This window comes from Protopterus annectens, chromosome 4.part0 (assembly GCF_019279795.1).
Source record: "Protopterus annectens isolate FY-2018-M chromosome 4.part0, PAN1.0, whole genome shotgun sequence".
NCBI lineage: Eukaryota > Metazoa > Chordata > Ceratodontiformes > Protopteridae > Protopterus > Protopterus annectens.
The window spans coordinates 1353397259-1353421168 of NC_056733.1; the positions used below are offsets into that span (position 1 = coordinate 1353397259).

The 23910-nt window shown below is 38.8% G+C and overlaps 1 protein-coding gene across 1 annotated transcript in view; it reads right to left on the reverse strand.

Moving 5' to 3' along the window:
* Positions 1-8900: 8900 nt before the first annotated feature.
* Positions 8901-23910, reverse strand: part of SLC26A2 (solute carrier family 26 member 2) — a 316527-nt gene continuing 301517 nt past the window's right edge. Inside the window, exon 3 of the mRNA XM_044069214.1 lies at positions 8901-14380. Within this exon, the coding sequence (XP_043925149.1) occupies positions 12854-14380 (1527 nt within the window). The 3' untranslated portion in view covers positions 8901-12853. The remainder of the gene's footprint in view (positions 14381-23910) is intronic.

Sequence of the window (23910 nt, forward strand, 5' to 3'; positions counted from 1 at the left end):
GAATCAAACAGCCCAGTAAAATCAGAAAAAAAAGTTTTAATGACTTTGACTCTTGATAATTAAGTCTTAAACAGTGTTTCAAAAATACACATTTGTTTTTCAACAAATGAAACCAATTCCAACATTATTATTTATGGCATAACATGAACAGCACAAGTATGTATCAACTAACATATAATCCCTTCTATAATAAGCAGAAAAACATAGAACAATTTTTATAACACATATATTGAAATTTTTGAAATAATCGTAGAAAAAAAACAACAGTTGTTTCCCAAATGCTTTAAAGTGCTACAGTTAAAGAAGTCATAATGTTATATTCTCCCTATTTTTACATTTCTAAACATTATATGATGTCCTTCACTGGACCAATATTCCTTCTTTTCACTAACTAAACTTTTTTTTTTTTTAATGCAGGTAATTCATTTTAACAGAACTCACCAGTGTAGCAAATGCTTCATAAGATGATCAGAATATGCTACTGACATTCTGCTATCCAAAGTTCCATTGTCAGTAAAATGAACCCAGCATTAAGAATGCGGTGGTGGTGCTGCGGTAGCATTGTCACCTCACAGTAAGACGTCCTGTTCGATTCTCAGCTAGAGCGTCTTCTGTGTGGAGACATGCATGAATGGGCGTACCTTTGTTGAAGGTTGTGCGTCAGGGCCAGCAACTCGGCATGTAAAAATATACTGCCAATCATTAGCGGACCGGAGTTCCGCTGTGGCGACCCCAAACCGGGAAAGTTGAAAGACACAACAACAACAACTTCTTAAACTGCTAAAGTTATGACATTCTTGTTCTATAAAGGGTAGCTGCCATTTTAAAACATAATTTTGAAGAAGTTTCCCATTCCTAAATTGTAAACCTTGATAAAAGACAATTTAAATGTCTGTTATATTTTGTATGGAAATATTTTATATATACTGATCTTGGCTTTTCACTGACTAGACTGATGTAACAATGTTATAAAATGCAACATAAAACAAAACATACTTAAATAAGGTCACATTTTAAATTGTAGTTTTATTTTTAGAATAATGAATCAACATCATCACCATTTGCTTCAGTATTAAAACGTGCACTTACAGCTGACCCTTTATAAATCTGTTAATGCCTGTGTCATACCATGCAACATCACAAAATACACTTAGAACTATGTAGGTAAAGAGTGCAATGACTTAACGACAGACACTCCCCACCAAAAAAGTGTCCATATGTTCATTTACCAGAAACAAACTGAAGGGCAAGCTACAGAACGATAGTTAAACAGCGGGTTTAAGACTAGGTACTGAAAGTGCTTAAATTAAATCACTTACTTATTTTATTTTTTTACTGTAGCTGAAAACTAGGCCATTTAACGTTTTCTAAGCCTCTGTCGTAATAGTCCTAAAGCTCAGTGAGTCACCATTTTATTTTTATATTTTTTCAACAAAGTCAAAATGTACATTTATTATTTCCCACTCCACAAAGGAGTGTTCATAAACTATTACTGTACAGCAGCATATGTTTCTGTTAATATTGAAACTTTTAGTGTCTGATTTCCATAGAAAAATAGAACCCTAATTCTGGATGGATGGGTGAAGGCTGTTACAGGAATGAACACATTCAATTCTACTATTATAACTGATATGGGATGTTTTCTCTCATTTTCTATTCTGATGTATGCAACAACACTTAACAAAATAATGAGCAGTATCATATTTGTAGTCATTTATTAACTGGGCAATCCACTTAGCCACAGGTATCTTTTCAACGAGAAGGTACAGCTGCTGTGTCTCATAAAGTGACTTGTTCAGTTTCACATTGTATACAAGTGTAAACTGTGGGGTCTATATTATAAAACTGAAAGCTCTAAATAGTGAACATATGTACATCGACACATAGAGATTGATGTACAATAACAGCGAAACACATAATCGGCGAAAATGAAAACACTGAACGTGTTTCTTCAACCAACAGCGCCATGCAGGTATGCTCAAACTAACTAAATAAAATTAAATTAACACAATTTTGCAGGGGGGTAAGCCCCCTGCACCCGCACACCCTACTTAAATATACCATCTCCGAGACTCCACTACAGTGGGGAAAAGGATACATTTCCTCATCCCCATGATCGCACTGCTGGCTAAACAAATACGTTTGGTGTTTTCATATTCGCCGATTACATGTTTCGCTGTTTTTGTACATCGACCTTTATGTGCCGATGTACAAGTATTCACTATTTACAGCTTTTGGGTTTAAATATAGACCCAAACTGTGGAATTCAAAGCAAGGACTACTAAGCAACACTCATCAGCTGTTTACAGCCTTAACTGATCATGTAAAAAAAACTTCTAATCAATGGAATCTCCAGGGTTGGGAGGGTGGCCTAATGGTTCAGGTGTTTGCCTTACAAACACAAGGTGCTGGGTTTTGTCTCACAAGGGATAATTGGCTAGGCTTAAAGTGGCTCACAAGGGTAGTTAGCCTAGTACTAACCTATGAACCTACCTAGTGGCACCTGCGACATCATTAATGGCAAACTTTCACCAGCCTGGTGGCATACAGGCATGAAGCCCTGTTTACGGCTCAGGTACCTGAGTTTGATTAGCAACTTGTGTGAATGATGTAGCTTGTCTAGAGGATGGGTTTGACTATACTAAGGGAGGGATTATGCTGAAAAAGCCAAAAATATATTTTGTCTGACCCCTTGTAGAGGCAGGGACTTGGAAAAATAACAGGGTCAGTCACAGAGACCATGACTGCAAATGACCTCTCCTTATTGACCAACCCAGTCTTCTAAGGTGAAATTAGCATAGAGATATAGGGACTAGTGGAACATACTTAGTATAGCTGGCAGTGCACATAATGCTGCAGACTTCAGCTCTGATCCATTTCTCAAATGAATGCCTCCACTTCCCCTTTCCATCACACTTCCAATGGCCTCTTTCAGAAGGATACCAACCAACCAGTCAGCTAAGAAACCTCCATACTCCCTTCCCTATGTTAGGGAGGCCCCACTCTAGGAGGTAGTACCCAGCAGGGAGGATTAAACAATGGAAGGGAAGTATCAGATGATAAGGAAAAGGGGGCACAAAATTGAAAAACAAAATACCTTGTGAGAAGCAACCAGTTACATCACTATGACTTGACAATACTACTAACATGTCAGAATCAAAAACTAAGTGAACACAATAACAGATGGTTTTCTTGTATTTGACAATTTTTTGTAAGGATTGCTTGAAACAAATATGAATCTAACATCTGACAAGGCACACTGTTATAACAGTACATAAGGCAGCTTTTCTTTATAATTAGTTTAACTCATAAATAAGATCACAGACAACTTCAACTCACCGTGCAGAATAATTAATTAATTAATTTATTTATTTATTTATTGCAGTTGGTTTACCAGAATAGTCCATTGGGCCATAAAGAACCCGTTTTCAATGGAGTCCTGGAAAAAAAAAAAACAAAAAAAAAATAACATGAAACAGTAGCAATATAGGTACAGCAGGTAGTAATTGATAGTTATAAAAAATGAAAGAAAAGGCAAATAATTAAAATAAAATAATACAACAATTAATACAGATTGATACAGATATAACATACAAACAAACAATAACAAAGCAATTAAAGGATTATTACACACCGAGAGATCACTCATCATAGACTGTGGATCATAAATCCACTTAGATAGTAAATATAAAGCTAAACTAAAACTAAACTATAAATTCTTTATTATATACAAGATAGAAAGAAGAGTAGAGCAGAAGCAGGAAGGTAATGTACAACAGATATAAGAAAATCAACATGGCAACTTTAAAATCTATGTACATCTCCTATTGCAGAAACTGATTCACTGACAGAAACATTTCCAACTGACAAGCACCTTATAAATATGTGCATGTAGCCTCTGGCAATCAGCATTTTGTCTGCAAGTTGACTGAAGGCAAATAATGATGTGCTGTGCCAGTCATGTGTTCTGCCTGACTTTCTGAATGCAAAGAGGGTTGCTAGCCTACATATAAACATTCCTGAAAGGCTGTCCAATTATGGGCAGATAAGAAGGAAGACATTAAGAAGTTGCATTTCAAGTCAATATACATCAAGGATTGCCCAACCCAGCCTTCTAAGTTGAAATTAGCATTGAAGTTTGTCAGTGCAGATCACTGAATCTGTCTATAGTGTTTCTGTAAAAACTAGAAATTTTGAGGACAGTCAATGTAACCTCATCGTGGCAGGCTCTCCTTTCTACCATTCTAATTATGCTAAAATGCTTAAGTTGGAAGTAAAATGTCATAAAATATACTGGATAGCTACTAATGCCTTTTGTCATACCAACATCACAATCGATAAGAAGTGTAGCTCTAATACATCTAACTCCCAATTTTTCAAAGTCTCTGCAGTCACACATTTTTGTTTTATTTTACATTTGTTTACCAGGGTAGTACACTGAACACTACTGATCATTTGCGAGTTCTGCCCAGGTGCATTAACTCATAACAGTAAACCAACTCTGTCTTGTCCATAAAATGTCTCTCTCTCTCTGCTTATTAATGTTTTTTATACATTTTTGCAGTATATTTTGAAGAGCACATTATGTAGGCCATGGCATCTAGGATTCTGCTTTAATTTAAAATGTGCGTTCTTGTGCTACTGCTGTTACCTGGTAATTCATTAACTTACTGTTCCTTTAGGCCATGTAAGATTATTTGAACTGAAGCCAAATTGTTTTACTAATATGTCAGTGAAATGCTAACTTTAATTGCCTTGTAGACAAGATGTCCAAAGTATGATATTGAATGTTTTTTTATCTTACAAATCAGTAGTAGCAGAAGTATTAACATCTTACACGCATTTTTTGTTCTAAACTGGTATTCTTCATTACATATTATTTATGGACTTTGCCAAGAATACAGTTAAGATGACACTGCTTGAGGGAATCAGCCTGCCAGATTAAACATACTGGTTACTTGACTGTGCCTGGCAACTAAGTATGCTCAGCTACTAAAAGCATAAACTTTTTTTCCTGTAAAATGATATATTCCAAGTGCAATACATCCGACCACTTGATGAGAGTTTGTAAAGAATCTTTTCTATTAAGTTTCTGCAAAGAGCGCAGAAACACAGTGCAACCATTCACCACCTTCTATGTGAAGAACTGCTTCCAGATGTTGTCACTAAATCCAATTCACTTCAGAGTCTGCAAGAAGAGCTTTCAGATTTAAGGTTGTTTCACCTTAAGGATACTGCATTGAAGAAATGCATTCATTCTTCTGAGATAAGTCCTCTTCTTTATGGCTCTTTTGTCTCTGATCTCCTTTGGGGAGGATGCATTTTAAAGGCTTCACGTTGCATAGTACCAACTCTTTCCATCTGTGTATCATCCTCCATAATGCCCATTAGATTTATGAAAACCTCAGTTTGTGTTTGTTTCCTGATAGAGAAATCTACGGAGGGGAAGACAAACTGAGGTGCTCTCCCACAAGAAATTTTTATATGGACAAGACAACCTCAATTTCTCCATTACGAATATTTACATTCTACAGACCACCTTTACTGTTCAGAAGCAGTACAGTACTGCTTTCATGTCATCGATGCTCCAAATATTTCCCCATAGCTGGCCTTAGGCATAGGCCAACTGGGCGGCCACCTAGGGCGCCGCTCTAGCAGGGGTGCTTTTCCACTATTTATGTGGTGTAGTAAGACAAAGATGGGGGCACCAGGAAGTGTGGTAGAGGGTGCCGTGGAGCCCTTTTGCCTAGGGCACCAGTTGACCTAAGGCCGCTCCTGTAATTCCCTCCTTTGTTTTTGTTCTCAACTTAAATGAAGTGATTCTAAAAGGCTTCTATGTCACACGTGCATTAATTTACTGTTATACGGGTTGAACTTACAAAACTGCTATTCTGGTAAGAGATAAACATACTATGGATAGATGCATGACACAACACTGCCACACATATTTTCAGTACACAAAACTGCAAACAAAGAACAGTGGAAATCAAAAGTAACTGTAATCACTTCTAAACATATCCCTTCTGCATACAATGATTTGGTGGCTGTGTCTCCCACATAATTTCAACTTAATATATACTATTTTCAAGATTTCTGGACCTTTGATTAAATAAAAGAGAAAATAGAACACAAAGCCAAGCCAATGAGAACAAAACTACAAGAAAATCCTAGCCAAGCTAGAGTTTTCACTGTGTGATTCCTTAATACCTGTTGTAAAAGAATGAATTTGGATATATGCAAATGGCCATATAAGGACATCAAGTGTTTCAACTATATGACAGTTCTGAATGCCCATGACTTTTTTTCTTCTTAAGTCTGTTAATGGGCAAATTCAGGCCAGTAAAGCTAAACCCCACTAGCTGTGGACATGCATGTTTCAGTCTTCGTATAAGCTCATCAACAGAGCATTTTGCAGATACCTTAATGGTTATGGGCATCATATGGGTATGACAACCCTGTGTTTCTAAAGGTTAGCCAAAAAGTCCACTTATGCTGTGTTGACAAGGACCTAAGAAGACTGAAACATGCATGTACAAAGCTAGTGTGGTTTGGCTTTACTAGCCTGAATTTGTCCATTAACAGACTTAAGGTGAAAAAAAAGTGATGGGCATTCAGAACTGCCACATAGCTGAAACATCTGATGTCCTTAAGGCATCATTTGCATATATCCCATCATCCTCTTTTACAAGAGGTTTTAAGGAATCATACAGTGAAAACTCTAACTTAGCCAGGAACTTTGAGTAAAGGATTTTTTTAGAGATAGCAGTCTCAGAATTAGTAAATGAAGAACATACTCACTTTTGAACTCTTTTCACTTCTGACAGTCAAACCTAATTGTAGCATCCCTTTGCCTAGCTTTCACAAAGGACAAACCCTATTACTTTTAATGCAATAACCCATTGGACAGTCTGTAACAGCAGTCAGTGTTATATTTACAAGGTTTAACAGCAAACAGTAACAAAAACTTGATGAACAGAAAATAAAACAAGGTTAACTGAATAAGGCAGGACGTAGTAATGCAGAAACTTCCATCTGAATAAGACAGTACGTGAGAGTAGAACAAGACTGATACAAAGAATATGCTCCACATTGATCGGACTCAGAGTCAGTTCTTTTATGTGAACCTCAGAGCTCTAATTAACTAATATAGGGATATGATCTAATGGTCATTTGTTGTTCTTAACTTCAAATTTGCTTGTGAGCACAAATTCCCACCAGGATGTATTTAAGTGACTGAAGGTGAAATGAGTGGATACTGTGTTGACTAGTAAACAATGTAACCTGAAGTGTTCTAACCTTGTAGCTACTATATAAAGTGGGAAAACTCTCCATTTACATTAATATCTTTCTTTTCATTTTAATAAGGATCAATCAAAGTTTCAGAAAAGAGATTCTCAATTAGATTTGTGATAACAGAAAGACACATTTACCACAATTACTCAACAATTCTCTGTATTTCTGCCTGATATTCCTTGGTAACTTCTGGTGGCTTCATTCTTGTTTCTATCTTTAATTTTTTAAATGCTTACTGTGTCTGTAGGCCGACATTGCCCCACGTTTGCAGATATGCCTTTCACAGCTGATCCAGAACAGTCAACTGACATGTGACTTGTGCAGTAACAGGGGCTGTATGCTAGTGGCATCTTTAGTGCTTACCATAGTGGAATCACAAAACGATTATGAGGATCTGAGCTGCAGCTTTTGTTCTGAGAGTAGTTTGTGTATTTTCATCAACAAATAGGAGATTAAGTTTAATGTTTACTACTTATACTTTCTAATATAATGTGCATGTTCAAGGAGGAGGAGTTAATGAAATGAAGGGGCACAAGGTATGTGCTTAACTGGAAAAGTCAGTTGCAAATTCCCATTTTCATTTGAAAACAAATTACATTAAATGTGTCGTTGCATAGTTTTTCAGACTCTGCCTTCTGAAAAGACTGACCAAAAAATAAAGTGAATGGCTTTATACCAGCCAGATCAATGGAACCATCTACTTTAAATTTGATGTGATATCAGTGGTGCTTTGTTTTGTTCATCTTGTGCAAATTCTAGGTAGCGATCCTCTGTTTAGGAGTTTGATTGCTTGCTATTAGTGGCTACTGAATTGGCATGCACTTCATTTAAACAGTGACAAGAAATAATACCATGATAACAGTTCATTTGTTCATTCACTCATTCACTCATTAATTCAGTCATTCATTCTTCAACTTGATTAACCAATTTCTGTGTCATGGAGATCCATGCCCTAACCAGCATACACACAGAACAATCCAGAGGGACTATTTCTTAGTGAGGTGCCAACCAGTTACAGGATGCATGTGCACACCACAGACAAACACATATAAGCACACACACACACACACACACACACACACACACACACACACACACACACACACACATACAGACACATAAATCAGCACACACACACACACACACACACACACACACACACACACACACACATATACACAATGTATTCTTTCTTGCCTTTTTCTTTATTTTTTGTTCCTTGTGTATAGTTCAGGTTGCACTGGCACCTTTTATAGAACTCGTGTTGTGTAATGGACTGAATAAAGTTTATCATAACAAAAAAATTTAAAAAATAAATAAAAAAGAAGACATATAATGTATACATGCATGCAAATAACAGGAAAGCCAATTCACTTACAGTATTTTGTTGGAAATAGAGGGAGACCAGAACACTTGTTAAAATATCACATGGACACGTGGAGGGCATGCAGACGGCACAGAACAAGGTATGTCAGTCAAGAGGTAAACTGGAAAACCAAGCAGGAAAAGACAGCAATGCTAACCACTGGGCCACAGGGTAGCCTACCACCACTACTCCCATTAACAAATAAAATAAGTACAGATTTTTTTTCTGCTGAATCATGTTAAACTTTTAGGCATTTTAATGCAATCCTTAAGCTGGCACTGTTAAATCTGTTTGACATCCTGGTGCACTCTATTTTGTCATATGGATTACATCTCTTCACTGTTTGTTACTAAATTGATTTTCAACAGTACAACTTTGCAGATCAATGGGATTAGTTTAAATAAAACATGCACTGACTGACAACTGGGAAACAAAACAGGCTAGAAACAGAACATCCATTTCTATCACAGTTAAATAAAATAATGGAATATTTGTTCTTTTAAACAAAAAGTTTAATGATTAAAGGTTAACATACTGACTCTTCCAGATAATGATGGGTGTAAAGAATTACAGTAAACCCAGAATGCTTGCCTAATTTATAAATTTATTGCAGTAGAACAAAAACAAAGATGGGATATTTGTGGTACAATTTTATGTAAAATTTCCCAAATCTTCAGATTTGGAATCCATCATTACTAACCCTACATCTAGTTAAAGTAATAGCTTCACAGCCCTAACCTATCATGCCAGAAATAAACAGGGATTGTTTGATCAGATATGTAAATACTACTAGTCTCAGAGTTCTGGAATCAGCCAAGGGGTATGCAGAGACACCTACTCAATGCTCACCACTAGATTTCTTTTCTGGGTCTTTATGGGCAGTCTTCTCTTGCCTGTGTATCTTGACAGTCTTCAATGACATGTATCTGGAGCATTTCTCTGCAGGCCTCCGCTGAAAATTGGCTCATTCCAAGTCAAACATTCCCGGTAGACAAATGCTAAATAAAATAAATAAATAAATTACTCAGTGCCCATAGCTGTCACTAAGGTACTGTATGTTGGACTTTCTAGTTAATGGATAATGCTGCCCCTTTACACTCGATCTTCCTCAGCCTTGCCAATGTGCAAATTTCTGCCATTCTCAGCCATATGTCATTAGTGTGTAATGAAAAAGGCATTTATTATTTCAGAGCTTCATACTGCTTACACAGTATATCTAGCAGCTGCCTTTAGCAGTCTGCCGACTGCATGTTTCCAATCCTTCAAATATTTAATAATCCTCAATACTGCTATACACTAATCTCTGAATTTGTAAATCTTAAAATAACATATTATACAGATAATAAATATATAAATCAAAAGCTAAACTGACATCAGAATGCCCTAAAAAAGATTCAGTTGTATCTTTGGAACTGGCAAACAACACTCTCCTGTTCAATAATTTCCTATATTTTGTTTCTTACCAAATGGAAACACCCTGGCATATTTCTGTTTTTTTCTTGGAGCAGAACATCTAAATGTGAACCTGAAAATACTAAAATGCTTACATACAGTTTTATAAGATGATGAGAAATGATCTCCTAGTGGACAAAATTTAAAAAAAAAAAATCAGTAACAGCTGAAATGGAAATGACCTTTTAAACTGCATTATAATGAAACAACTAAAAGTAATGTAAAGTTAAGTACAATAAAATGTGGCTGTCTAAAACAAAAATGATACACTACTTTGCTGCCCTAGGTTGTTAACTTTGTAATTAATATAAAAAACGTCTGCTAAATATGCCAGAATTAGGTTTACACAGTGGCTGCCAGCAGTCACTGTCATGTAATCAAAACAATATCCTGGTCTCATTTCTTAATTAATAAAGCATTTTCAAGATGTTAAAATTGTTTAAAAATCCTTTGAAGCAAATATATATATATATATATATATATATATATATATATATATATATATATATATATAAACACACTGCAGCAGCTACCCCCTGTAGATGCCAAGGCCTTCCACCACTGAAGTCAGGAATAAGTTTATATACAAACATTCTGATAAGCCCCTGCTCTGTGGCATATACTGATGAAACCATGACTATGGCTCACATCAAATAAGTTTGAATAGTCGCTCAAATGCTAGAACAGCTAGCGTGGGGAGGGGGGTTGGGAGTGACTGGCAGGGGTGGCTTGCCCTTCTGGGGGACAGAGTGGTAGTCTCCAGTCTGGCTATGCTCCAGTTCAAACAGAGGCTTGCACAAAAGCTGCTGTCCAAGTGACATGGGCTTTGAATTTCAAGCTGGTAACCATAGCCATCAGGGGGGCAAGTATATCTGAGTACACACACATCAGGGAAGAACACTTTATTCCCTGTGATAATTTGGTGTCTATATCACTACAAAAGCAATGGGTAAGCTGGGGATAAAACAGGGGATAGAACACCCGTCTAGCTATGACAGAATAATACAAACTGCCGACTGGATGGAGTACCTGTCTCCTGAGACTAAAAGGATAGGCCTGCCTTTGGGATCCCAATCTAGGGGTTAAACAAGACTTGCTCAGCAAGCGGGATTGGGTATCCTCAGTCATGGCTAGATTGGAAGGAATGGTCTCCTTCTTGCCCTGCTGGGGAGATGGGGGACTGGGGGTAATGTGGATGCAACAAAGCACACATACACCTTCCTGGATGGCAGTTCCCTTTAGGCAGTTCTTGTCCTGAGCCCAGGTAAAATTCCTGGGTGGGGGTACAAGCGCACATCTGACTGGGGAGGTTATCAGCTTAGACGTGCATTATGACATATTCAAAGTTAAAAAAGTTTGGCTTTGAAATTTCAGAAACATATTTATGTATAAATCAACACAATGCTTAAATCAATAACTACTGGGAAATTTGTCAGGATGCAGTATTCCATGGTATTACGCTTTCCTGCAAGGCAGTCAAAGGAAAATTTAGTATGCAATATTGCCATTACCTTGTTCTGTGACACAGAAAGATAAAACCCTGACAACAACACAGATGACCTGAGGTCAAGAAGTGGTTCAAGTCCCGAATAAGCTGAGCAGGGGGTGATGGAATTGAGCAGTTGATTCAAGCTTGCCCATTGTGCAAAAATAGAAAGGTGGATCTGGTCAGCACCACGCAATGGAGACTTGTATAGTACTTAAATACTGCTGATGTGGACTTGGCAGTGCCAAGTTGTTGATGTAGGAATTCATCAGCACATTAGCAGTAGCAAGAATACACATGAGCAAGGTGTAGCAGCTCCCATGGTGATGCAGGTGCATATGTTAGTCATCTGGGAGGGGTTAACGACCAGTAGAAACACCTTGGCCATCTGCATTAATGAGAGCAGGGGCTGTGGCAGGGAGGAGATCAACAATGACATTAGCCCTTCCCTGCAGGCCATTATGGCTGCTGACCCAGATGGTCTGTGACAAGGACAGACAGCCATGACACAAACAATGCCTGATTGAAGGATGACTCCCTTCAACTGACTCTCAACCTAGTCAGTGGCTGCTTTGTCACTGATGCACTGAGACTCCTTGAAAGTGTCTGATAGTAGGAGGAGAGGCAAAAATCACACAGAAAATATATGCTGTACTGTCATTATATGGTATTCTCTTGTATTAGTAGAAAATGTACTAAAAGTGCAGCATCCTGAACCTTGGTGCTACAGATAAATCAGCAGACAAGAATCTCCTTGTAACAAACTGTTCATAAAAAGATCATCTAAACTGTACTTCAAAACATCACACATCTAGATGCACACAACATATGCCTGGATTTCAGACAAGCAGTTCTGCTTCCAATGGACTTGCAACAGAAATGTTTGACCCAAGTAATGGCTTCAGGCCAAGTTTATACAGAGTGCAATCTTACAAGCTCAGTCAAAAAAATTCTGTGCTGCAAAGTCCCTTCTGGCAGAGCAAAACAGATATATTAGTCAATATATAATAAAAGACAACTTCTTTGGTAGAAGTAATTTTGTGGGGTTTTCTCCTTGTGTTTGGTATAGGCTTTCCTTAAATGTACTGCTATAAAACTGCAGAAAGTATGGTAAATAAATGCTTATAAATACAGCAAGTTCTGTACAGGTGCACTCACAGGTCACAAGCTCTGTGAATTTTAAAATAACATTATTAAACAGAAAAGAACATGAAAGAAAAATGTTGTGCATCACAACTACTTTTTCAGTCAGTGTCTTAGCAGCGAGTTTCATCACCTGGACAATATCCATTTTCAACATCTTTGATTTTGCAAAAGCATACAGCTTCGTGGATATTGTGGAAAAGTAAACTATGGTCCTCTTTCTGTAAGTATCCACCTCTGCGTAAAGAATCAATGATAGATGGATTACAATGTGCAAGCAAGACTTGAATACCAATTTCCTTGAAGTCTTTTAAAATCTCCTTTAGTATATTTACCCCAACTGTATCTACAAATGTAACAGAAGAACAGTCAATTATTAGTGTGTGAAACTTGGCCTCATCATGGCAAAGAGGCAGTACTACATCCACCTTTTTACTGCTGTCATGGTTTGCAGTATCAGTCTGGTTTTGTTCCCTAAGTTTCTTTTCTATCTTCTTCCTAGCAGATATCAGTGAGATAGGGTTAATACCTGTCCGTTTATATAAGGAAGATCTGAAATATTCTTTATTAGCATAGTAAAGTGGAGCTTCAAATCGAAATATTTCGACACCTTGTACAGAAGATAAGTTTTTGTACACTGCTTGGTCTTCATAAATTTCTGTTCCATCAACCCAGCCTAGTAATGTGGATCTGGCTTGCTGTGTCCTTATTATGACACACAGCATTGAGAAACAAACTCCGATCACCAGGCCAAGTTCAGTGCTGATAAAGGCAGAAGAAGCCATGGTGACTAACCAGATCATAGTGTCTGTTCTGTTTACTTGCCACATTTTGGGCAAATCCAAAAATTTTCTGAGTGCACCTCTGAGATTTACAATGGTAATCACCCCCAAAACACATTTTTGAAGAGAATAAAACAGTGGAGCAATTACTAGCAAGACCAGCAAAAGAAGTCCTGATGTTATCACTCCCGAAATCTGGGTTTGGCATCCAGTGGACTCTTTGACAAGTGTCTTTGCTAGGGCTGCACTGGTGGTGAAACAATGAAAGAAAGCAGGGATAATGTTACAAAAGCCAATGGCATACATTTCTTGGTTGGCTCGGACTGTGTAACCATGTTTTTTGGCAAACATTTCTGAAAGGGAAACTGTGATGGCAAAACCAATAATAGCAATTGCTATAGCATCTCCAGCAATCCTGGGGATAAGGCTCCAATCTGGTGGACTTGGGGGCAAAAATCCAGTAGGGATTGTACCAGCAATGCTAGAACCATATTTTTCTTTTAGATTTCCAAAGTGTGATGCAAGTGTGGCTGCAATAACGACAAAAAGTTCCATGGGAATTGGTGCTTTCAGCTTGGATTTATACAACTCATTAATTTCTTTGGCTGGAACTAAGAGAGCAAGGCACAGCAAACTGGTGATGAGGTCACAGATGTTGGTCTTGTAAATGTTCTTAAAGATGTGGTACCATGTAAATATAAGCGATCCAACACCATGGCTGCGTGGAATGCTGATGCCCAGGAGGTATTTCACCTGAGATGTGAGAATTGTGAGGGAGGCACCAGTGGCAAATCCACTAAGAAGAGAATCTGAGAGATAAACTGAGATGAAGCCCACTTGGAAAAGGCCCATAACAACCTAAAGAAACAAAAAAAAGAAAACCAAATGTAATTAAGTATGTATGTATGCATCAATACATCTTTAACATCTGCGGAAAAAATTAAATGCTTAGAAGAAAACTAACCTCATTTTGAAAAATATGTATTCACAAAAACATGCCAAACTTGTGAACAGCATCAGTGCTATGATTATCTTATTTTTCAGTCATACCTTAACACAGCACACACTGGTATGAAACCAGCCTATCTATCATTTCAGTTTGTCTTAATTTCATTGACATTTTCTTAAAGAAGATCTTAAGCTAAGTGGTTTTAATTTTTTGTTGCAACTACCATCTGAGTCTTTGACATGTAAGTTGAAGCATAGTATAATATGATTCCTGATTTTTTTTTTTTTTTTCACTGACTATTTAGCTTCATTCCATAAATTAACTCTTGAAACATCTGGCCTACTACAACCCCCTTCTTTTCATTTACTCTTGCTTTATCCAGACAGGTTTATTTTTCATCCCCTATTAGTAGCTAATAGATTAGAACTTATGTTCTGTAATCCCATCCTATGTAGCTAGTCCCTAAATATTATCTATCTATCTATCTATGGAGCTAGGGAGACAGATATCTTGTCCCCACACGGGACATGCATGGAAGTTTGCCCTGCAAAAGAATGTTTATGTGGTTTACCACATTAGAAGTGTCACTGTTAACTTCACAAAGTTTTAGATGTTTTGGATTTAAATAATCTTATGTTGAGTAAATGAGATATGATTATTCACGCTAGATTCAACTGAATAAATGCAGGACAGGAAAGGATGCAGTACTTTACTATAGAGGACCTGCAGGTGTTATGTGAAAAGCATCAAGGGAAAGTGAATGGATTTTAAAAATCACTCCAACTGCAATAATTTCAGACTAATCAGCCTGCCAGGGTTGAAGGTGGTCACATCCACCTGTTTTTCTGACAAGAATCCTGCAAGGGATTCCTGGCATATAAAACAGATTCATCAACAGGTACACAAGCCATCAAGCTAGCAGACCTTCTGTGCTACCTTATCTGGACGTTTCTGAACTACTTAAGATAAAGCTCTCCTCAAAGTTCTAGCTGGCTATTCCGTCACCCAGTGGCCATCGTCCACCTGGCTCCTCCAATTAAACTTTAAATTGAGAAAAAAAAAAGACGTATATAAAAAAAGTGTTTTCTTCTCTTCAAACTGTAGCAAACTCCTTGTGATATTTGGAGCAAGCAGTTGCTACAGTTTATGCCAGCCACAGAATGATAACGCATGAATGACCTTTCCTTGAATCTGAAAAAACAGTTCTTTGACAGGGTTGCGGTCTTAAGGATTGGACTACCAGAATGGGTGGTAAAGTGCGAATCCACAGAAGCATTCAAAAAGCATGTAACTGATGAGGAAGTCATGAGAGGAGAAGACAGGACAGAAGAGGAAGGAGACAAGTGAATGCACTTAAATGGCTGAGCAGATAAGACTTTTTGTCTCTTTTGAAATCTAGCATGTGTAATGTAATGTAACATTATGAAGTCTGTTGACACCTCATAGGTTCAGTTTGTATATTTCATGTAAAAATGTTGAACTTTCTTAAACTGATAAAAAATAGTTCTCAAATTAAACACTGACTTGTAACTTTGGTAGTAATATCTTCAGGGGGACTTTCAAATTGCTGAACATGCGTGTCTATATCTCTGATCTCTGTCAGAAAGTTACGTTCCCACACTGTGGAAAGTATCACATACAATTCCCCTCCACAAAGGTGGACCCTTCACAGAACTAACCAATTACCGCACCATAGCTATTCTCTCTCCACTCTCCAAAATACTAGAGAGATGCATACACTCTCAGGTCTCAGCCTACCTCCTTACTAACAACCTCCTTTCCAATACTCAGCATGGTTTCCGACCAAACCATAGCACCACCATTGCCTTACTCTCCTTTACTAACACTATCCTTCAGCATAAAAACAATGGCCCTCTCTCCTCTGCTACTTTCCTAGACCTATTTAAAGCATTTGACATGGTCCCACACAAACAACTTATCTCTGTCCTCAGTAACCTATCCTTCTCACAATCAGTCACCAACTGGTTTCAGAGTTACTTGTCTAACCGCCAGCAATCTGTTGTATGGCAGAATGACATATCTCCCCAACTACCTGTCTCCATAGGGGTTCCCCAAGGATCCATCCTTGGACCCCTACTCTTCTCTGTTTTCACCAATAATTTAGCCTCTGCCACCAAACATGGCACACTCATACAATACGCAGATGACTCAACCATCATCTGCTCAGCCCAGTCCCTACCCAAACTGCAAAAAGTCATACAGGAAGCCTTTTCCTCTGTTGAAACTTGGTTATCCGATGCCCAGTTAATACTCAACCCAAACAAAACTAAACTACTCATCTTCCAACCCACCAAACATACTCAAAACAACTCTCACTTTAACATCACAGCAAAAGACAACACCACTATATACCCAACTGAACACACCAAATTGCTAGGAGTGGAAATAGACAATAAACTAAAATTTGACATTCACATATCCATGACCATAAAAAAAGTCCACAAAAAAACTAGGAGCGCTATACAGAAATAAGCAACATCTCACCAAAGCAGCAAATATTTCAATAGCAAATTCCCACCTTATCTCCACCCTACTTTATGCCTCTCCAATATATACCAACCTAAGGCAATGCGATCTAAACAAGCTAGAGACCTGCTACAACAAAATCCAAATTGCCACAGGGGCATCCTACCGTAGTCACCACTGTCTCTCACTTGCTGAACTGGGCTGGCTTGAACTCCCTCACCTCCTTCAATGGTATCAACTCTCACTCACCCACAAACTAGTAAACCATCCACTAAATGTCCCATCCCTCCAGAATCTACTCCAACCCTATCACACCACCAGATCACTAAGTTCCAGCAACAAAAACCACTTGCAGATCACTAAAGCCAATAACTCTGCTGATGAAGCACTATTCTCTTGCACCATAGCCAAATTATGGAACTCCCTCCTACCCACAATTACCTCCATACCATCATGCACCAACTTCAAAACTTTACTAAAAGCGCACCTAAAAACATGCTGGCTATGCCCTTGCAACTCCCACTCTAATATCACCCACCCCATCCAACCACTACCTTTCTTTCCATTCCACTAACTACCTTGATTATAGCAAGCTCAGATGCTCATAAGCCAGTACTTATTATACAGCAGGAACTTCTTCTTGTAACATTTGTTAATGTCTGTTATGTACTTCACAGATAAAGATTTTAGTTGTCTACTGATGTGCTATGTTCTTCATCTGTAAATATGTTGTAAGTAATTGCTATGTAAATTGTTAATCGCTATGTAATCCAATGTAACTACTGTCTGTTTATTTTAACTGTGGAGCTTTTCTCCCCAGGCCTCCGCTGAAAATGGACCTACGTCCAGTGGGACACTCCTGGTCAACAAATATAAATAAATAAATAAATAACTATATCTTGAAGCCTGATGTATCATTATACAATTTTTTTCCTAAAAGGAGACTTTTCGTTCACTGTGTAAAATATTGTTTCTTTCCTTTAAACTGTAGTAGACTGCTTGTTACTTTTACAGCAAGCAGAAACAAGATATTGTACTACACACAGTGCACTTAGTGCTTCAATTCTGACACAAATGCAATACTGACATTCACTTCTGAACGCTGGTAATGCAAGGATGACTGACTGGGATCTGATGATCACACCTTAACACTATGCATATGGGGTGGCCACTCACGTTAACTTACCTTAGCTATGCCTCTGATGCTCCTTTGGAAGGAAGCCACAACAAAGCACAGCTTTACACTCATAGCTAGGCATAAGATGTCACACCATTTAGTAGAAATTTCCAGCTGCTATAAGATTCTAAAAGAATGGGAAGACTACATGCTCACATACTCTGGAGAAGCAAAAGTGATTCTGAGGTTGAAAAACATGAACTACTCTGCCAAATGGGCTCACAAGAATCAGAAGACTGTTCAGCATGGAAGAGCCTCCCTACTCATTCCTGGGAACACTTAGCTTTACAAATGATGACAGAATGAAAATGAGGTGAGGAAGAAAGCTTTATCTGTTGCAGTTATCCTACTGAAGATCCCTATGCCAAAGTGCAGGAATACTGTTGGGTTTGTCGAGGGTGCTGGCTGCCTTCCCGATGGTGGCAAACAAAGTCTTACTAACTTATTTGCTCACTAGTTAACATTTCTAATAAACAGCATCAATGGGTCCTGACAATATCTCAGGATGACTCGTAAATAGCTTGAAACATGACCTGTCAGGCCCAGAAGAATCTCTGTTCAAGCACAGCCCCCAGACAGGTTTCATCCCTAGGGAATGGAGGACTGTAGCAACGACCATTCTATACAAAAGCAAACCATGAACAGATCCCAGGAACTACAGAGCCATACATTTGACTAATGTTATATGCAAGGCCATGGAAAGAATTACTGTGAACCTAATAAAAAAAGACAAAACAATTTTCAGACACTAGACCAATCTCTGTTCAGTTTTGTCAAGGGCAGGTCATACCTACTGAACTTGCTGGACTTCTTTCAGAAGATCACTACAGCCATGGATGAGGGCAAATCAGTACATACTGCCTACATTGACCTGGCAAACATGGGCCAGGAAGAGTCACCACAAGAAACAATCAGCAGGCCAGGAGGGAAACACTAAGGAGCACAAAGTGAGAGTCAGCAGGTAAGTAGAAGAGGTGGGGAGGTGTAGACAGAGCAGGAAGAGATGTAATAGCAAGGTATACACACGTATTTGCAGTAAGATAAAAACAGTTAAAAGGAAACCACAAACAGAAAAACAAAAGGAGTATAGCTAACTAAGTGAGTTGACACTAGGGTAGTGACTAACTTATAGATGGCAGAGAGAGACAGAGGCAAGGTTTCTAAACAGGAGAGTATGTGTGTGGGGGGGGGGCTCTCAGTGGTATGCAGGTATCCTATACAGTAGACAAAGTAAGACTACTTTGTGGTATGAGCTTAGAACACACTTGGAGTGTAAACTGGCTGTACAATAGAGCACAGGTGTAATTCCAGGAGTTGGAGCAGTATCAGTAAAGGGAGACGCAGTCTTGAGGCAAGACACTTTGCTTTTAAAACCTAGGGAAAACAGGAGGGGAGAGAGTGTATTGAACATAAAATCTAGGGAAAAAATAACAGAGGTACTATACACATAACTACTGATAACAGCTATGGAGGAGTTAGTTGAAATAAAATATGAAAAATACAGAAATAAATAAAATAAAGTACATATGATGTTAACTTTACAGATTAGAGCATTAACAATGTGAGACAAAAGTTCAGTGACTTACTTCTGCTATAACCCTTTCACATAAATAATGGTAAAAACTATTAACCATGATGTCTTAGTGTAAAATAACTGACAATAAAAATGTCTGCTGTAGTTCAGTTAGTCTGTTAGTTTGTGTGTGTGTGTATGTATATATATGTAACGTGAGGTGCACGAACCTCCCTGTTGACTACCACATCAAAAATGTATGCATAACCTGTCTTATAAAATGCAAAGGAATGTTGTATTTAGTAGATTTCTGAAGAAGTCCGACATAGCAAGAAAATAAATCTACGAATGAAAGCGCTTAAATCTACTCTCCGAGTCAGTGTTGTTTTTTCCTCCAGACCACCCAGGTACAGTCTAAGTCTTAGTGTTTAGTAGCTGTTGTCCACCTGGTAGAAACTTTCTGTATCTATATATATATATATATATATATATATATATATATATATATATATATATATATATATATATATGTAAAACCACCACACCTCCTTAAACTCTCATTCTCCCGTGCATACATGACTCCTTTTGTATCTGTCTCTCTCTTCACTCCCCAGACAGCAAATCACTTCACTAAGTAGACATACCACCTGCTTTTACCCTGAATCCTACATGTGCCATACTTCCACTCTTTGTTTACAGCAAACTTTCACACTAACTGCTGATGCCCATCTGCATCATCCTTCATCCATATCTGCAAATCCATTCTTCTCCTTTCATTTTTTCCCGGTTAGGGGTCGCCACGGCAGAACGATGGTATGCACAATGATTGGCAGTGGAGTTTTATGGTGTCGAGTTGCCAGCCTGGCACCCAACCTTCCACAAAAAGCACACATATGCACATACTCACACCTAGGGCCAATTTAGAGTATCAAATTCAACTACAGCATGTCTTTGGGATGTGCGAAAAAACTGGAGCACCCAGAGGAACCCCACGCGACTGCAGGAGGAACATGCAGACTTCGCACAAAAGGCACCCCAGCCGAGAATCATACCAGGAAACCTCTTGCTATGAAGCTGCAATGTTAACTGCTGTACCACCACAGCCGCTCACCTGCAGACCCATTCCTACAACAAATCCCCACTCTGCTACCTATCACATGCAAGTACCAACTAACACCCTACATTTTCATCACCTTCACATACTTTCTTCTTCTTCTCACCAAATCTGCTTATTCCTACAATCACCCCCCCTTATAATAACCCAGAGCATCCTTTCCCCTCATTTTTACATTAACTTAACATTATTATTGCTACTTAGTTAAACTGAAATGTAACTGTGGAATGTAATCATTTTTATGATTCTTTTTTGCATTTTCTTTATAAACTAATGTTTGTAGCCTGTATGTAATAATTAAACATTTGCTGTATTGTACTAGGACCCTAAATTTTGATTGGCAGCACAGATCATCGACCCTCAAATTAGTGAAAACAAACTTCTTGAAAACAAAACACATCGATTCACAAAGGCTAGAAAACCAAACAAAAAAAGAAGTTATGTATTCACCATAACCTTCCACATGTATTGTCGATTTTTCATCTCTCCTCACATATGGGTCCGGATCTGATCCATCGGATCTGACTTGGTCATTACTAAGCTTGTGGTAACCAAAAAAACTCTTGTATACCTCCCATTGCACACAATGCATCACTTCCCATTACCTCAGATCTTGTTTGCTAGAATTATAACCATAGAAGAATGAATTTTAGTTTTTAATGCCCAAACAGATTTTAAATGAGACCATTTCCAGAGTATAAGGAAAACAACCTAATACTTGAAAATCTCTTTCCATTCAACCAGGAATCCCAAAGAAGGGGGTTCGAGGGAGGGGATGTGAGGAGAGATGAAAAACTGACACTGCAGCTGGAACATTATGGTGAGTATGTAACTTCTTTATCTGATATTGTCAATTTTTCACATCATCCTTACATATGTGACCAAGTCCCCAGCTACCTTTACCCCCGGTGGACTCACGGGAAAATGTGCCTCAGAACAACTCAACCAAAGGAGGCTCTTCCCCTGGAAACTAAATCTAAGTTGTAATGTGTGACAAAGGTATGATGGTTTGCCCATGTAGCTGCTGCACAAATATCATCCATGGAAGCATTTGTCTGGAAGACTGCAGATGTGGCCATTGCCCTGGTAGAGTGAACTCAAATGGATTTTAAAGGTTTCATGCCTTTTGAGGTGTAAATGAGGGAAATGCATCCACAAAGCCATTTTGACAAGGTAACTCTGGAAACTGGTAGGCCTTTCCTAGGGCCTGCAAAGGCAATAAACAATTGGCTTGTTTTCTGAAACTCTTTTTCCTGTGTAAAAAGAAACTAAAAATAGTTATGTACTTACCATAACTTGGAATCTGTGCTATCCAGTGTCATTACTCATCACGGATGGGTCTTGGATCCAACCTCGGATCCAAGCTGGCAGAGTGAGCGACAGCTCTGAGCTCAAGCTCCTCCCCTCCCAGGAACTCCTGCTACTCATAATTCTCAAATTGAGTTTGCTAGATAAATATCAGGACAGTGACACTATCCACACCCAGGAACAGCAGAACCAAACACACCATTACTCCAAGGAGGGGAATGCAGGATGGGAATGTGATGAATAATGACACTGGATAGCACAGATTCCAAGTTCTGGTAAGTAAATAACTCTTTACCTGATGCTATCTGGGTCAATAATGATCACGGATGGGTCAGAATCTCCAGCTATCCATAACCCTGGGAGGTCTCAAAGAAGGACATGCCTGAGCACAGAAGAACCAAACGAAGCTCTACTCCTAGATACCAAATCCAACTTGCAATGTGCTACAAAGGTATAGGGTTTGACCAAATGGCAACAGCACAAATCTCATCCAAAGAAGTCCTAGCCCAGAATGCCAAAGAGGTAGCCATTGACCTAGTAGAATGAGCTTTAATAGGCTTTGGAAGATCCTTCTGATTGTGTTCATAAATGTGAGCTACACAAGAAGCTTTTCAACGTGAAATTGACACTTTGGAAATGGCCCTGCCTTTCCTGGCCTGAGAGAAGGCTACAAAAAGCTGATCTGACTTTTGCAAATCCACAGTCCTCTTCAAATAAAAACGTAACTGCCTATGTACATCCAGGCAATGTAGCTGATGCTCTTCTTTGTTTGAAAAATTGGGAAAAAATAGGAAGTTGAATAGACTGAATAAGATTAGCTTCCGAAGCTACTTTAGGAATGAATGACAGACTGGTCCTAACAGAGACCCAATCTTTGTGAAAAATCATGAAGGGAGGCTTTATACAAAGAGCCTGCATTTCAGAAACCCTCTTGGCAGAGGTTAATAGCCAGAAACAAATGCCATCTTCCAAGACAAAAACTTAATATCACACTTTGCAGCAGGTTCGAAGGGAGGTTGTGTCAAGGATTGCAGCACGTAAGTAAGATCCCAAGGAGGAGACGAATCTTTGAAAGGAGGCCTGAATAAGAATTCCCCCTTAAGAAAGGCCTTGCAGAGCCTAGAAGAAAACATGGGACTATCACTTAGGTGAAAGTTAGAAATAGCTGCCAGTTGAAGCTTAATCATTGAGAAGCTTGCTCCTTGCTGGAACAGAGAGGAAATGAACAGCAGAATGTTGGGAACTGGAGTGGAAAATGGATCAATGTCCTGCTGACGAGCCCAAAGAAGAGTCCCTCTTCCTTTGCTGGAATAAACCTTTTTAGCAGAAGGTTTCTGAGATGCCAAAATAATATCCTTCACCGGAGAAGGTAGCTTAACCTAACTGGCAATCACTGGAACTGGAGGTACCACGCTGTCAGCCTCAGGGATATCAGGTCAGGTCGGGAGAAGGAAGTCCCTATGCATGGGAGATGAGATCCTGGACTGGACCTAATATCCAAGGTGGATATTTCAGATGAGACCAGTGGAGGGAGAACCATGTCTGATGAGGCCAGAAGGGGGCAATGAGGATGAGGTGAGCCTTCAGGTGATGGGTTTTTTATAAAACTTTGGGAATGAGGAGTATTGGAGGGTAGGCAAAGAGGAGTCCCAGTGGCCAATCGTGAATCAGAGAGTTCCTGGGTGTCCCCCCTGGTGGGGGCATCAGGGTAAAGTATTTGCTGCATTTGTGGTTGGCTGGAGATGCAAAGAGATCTCAGCATGGAAGACCCCATCAGTTAAAAATCTGGTTTGCCACTGACTGTTTCAGGGACCACTCGTGGGGACTTAGGATAGACCTG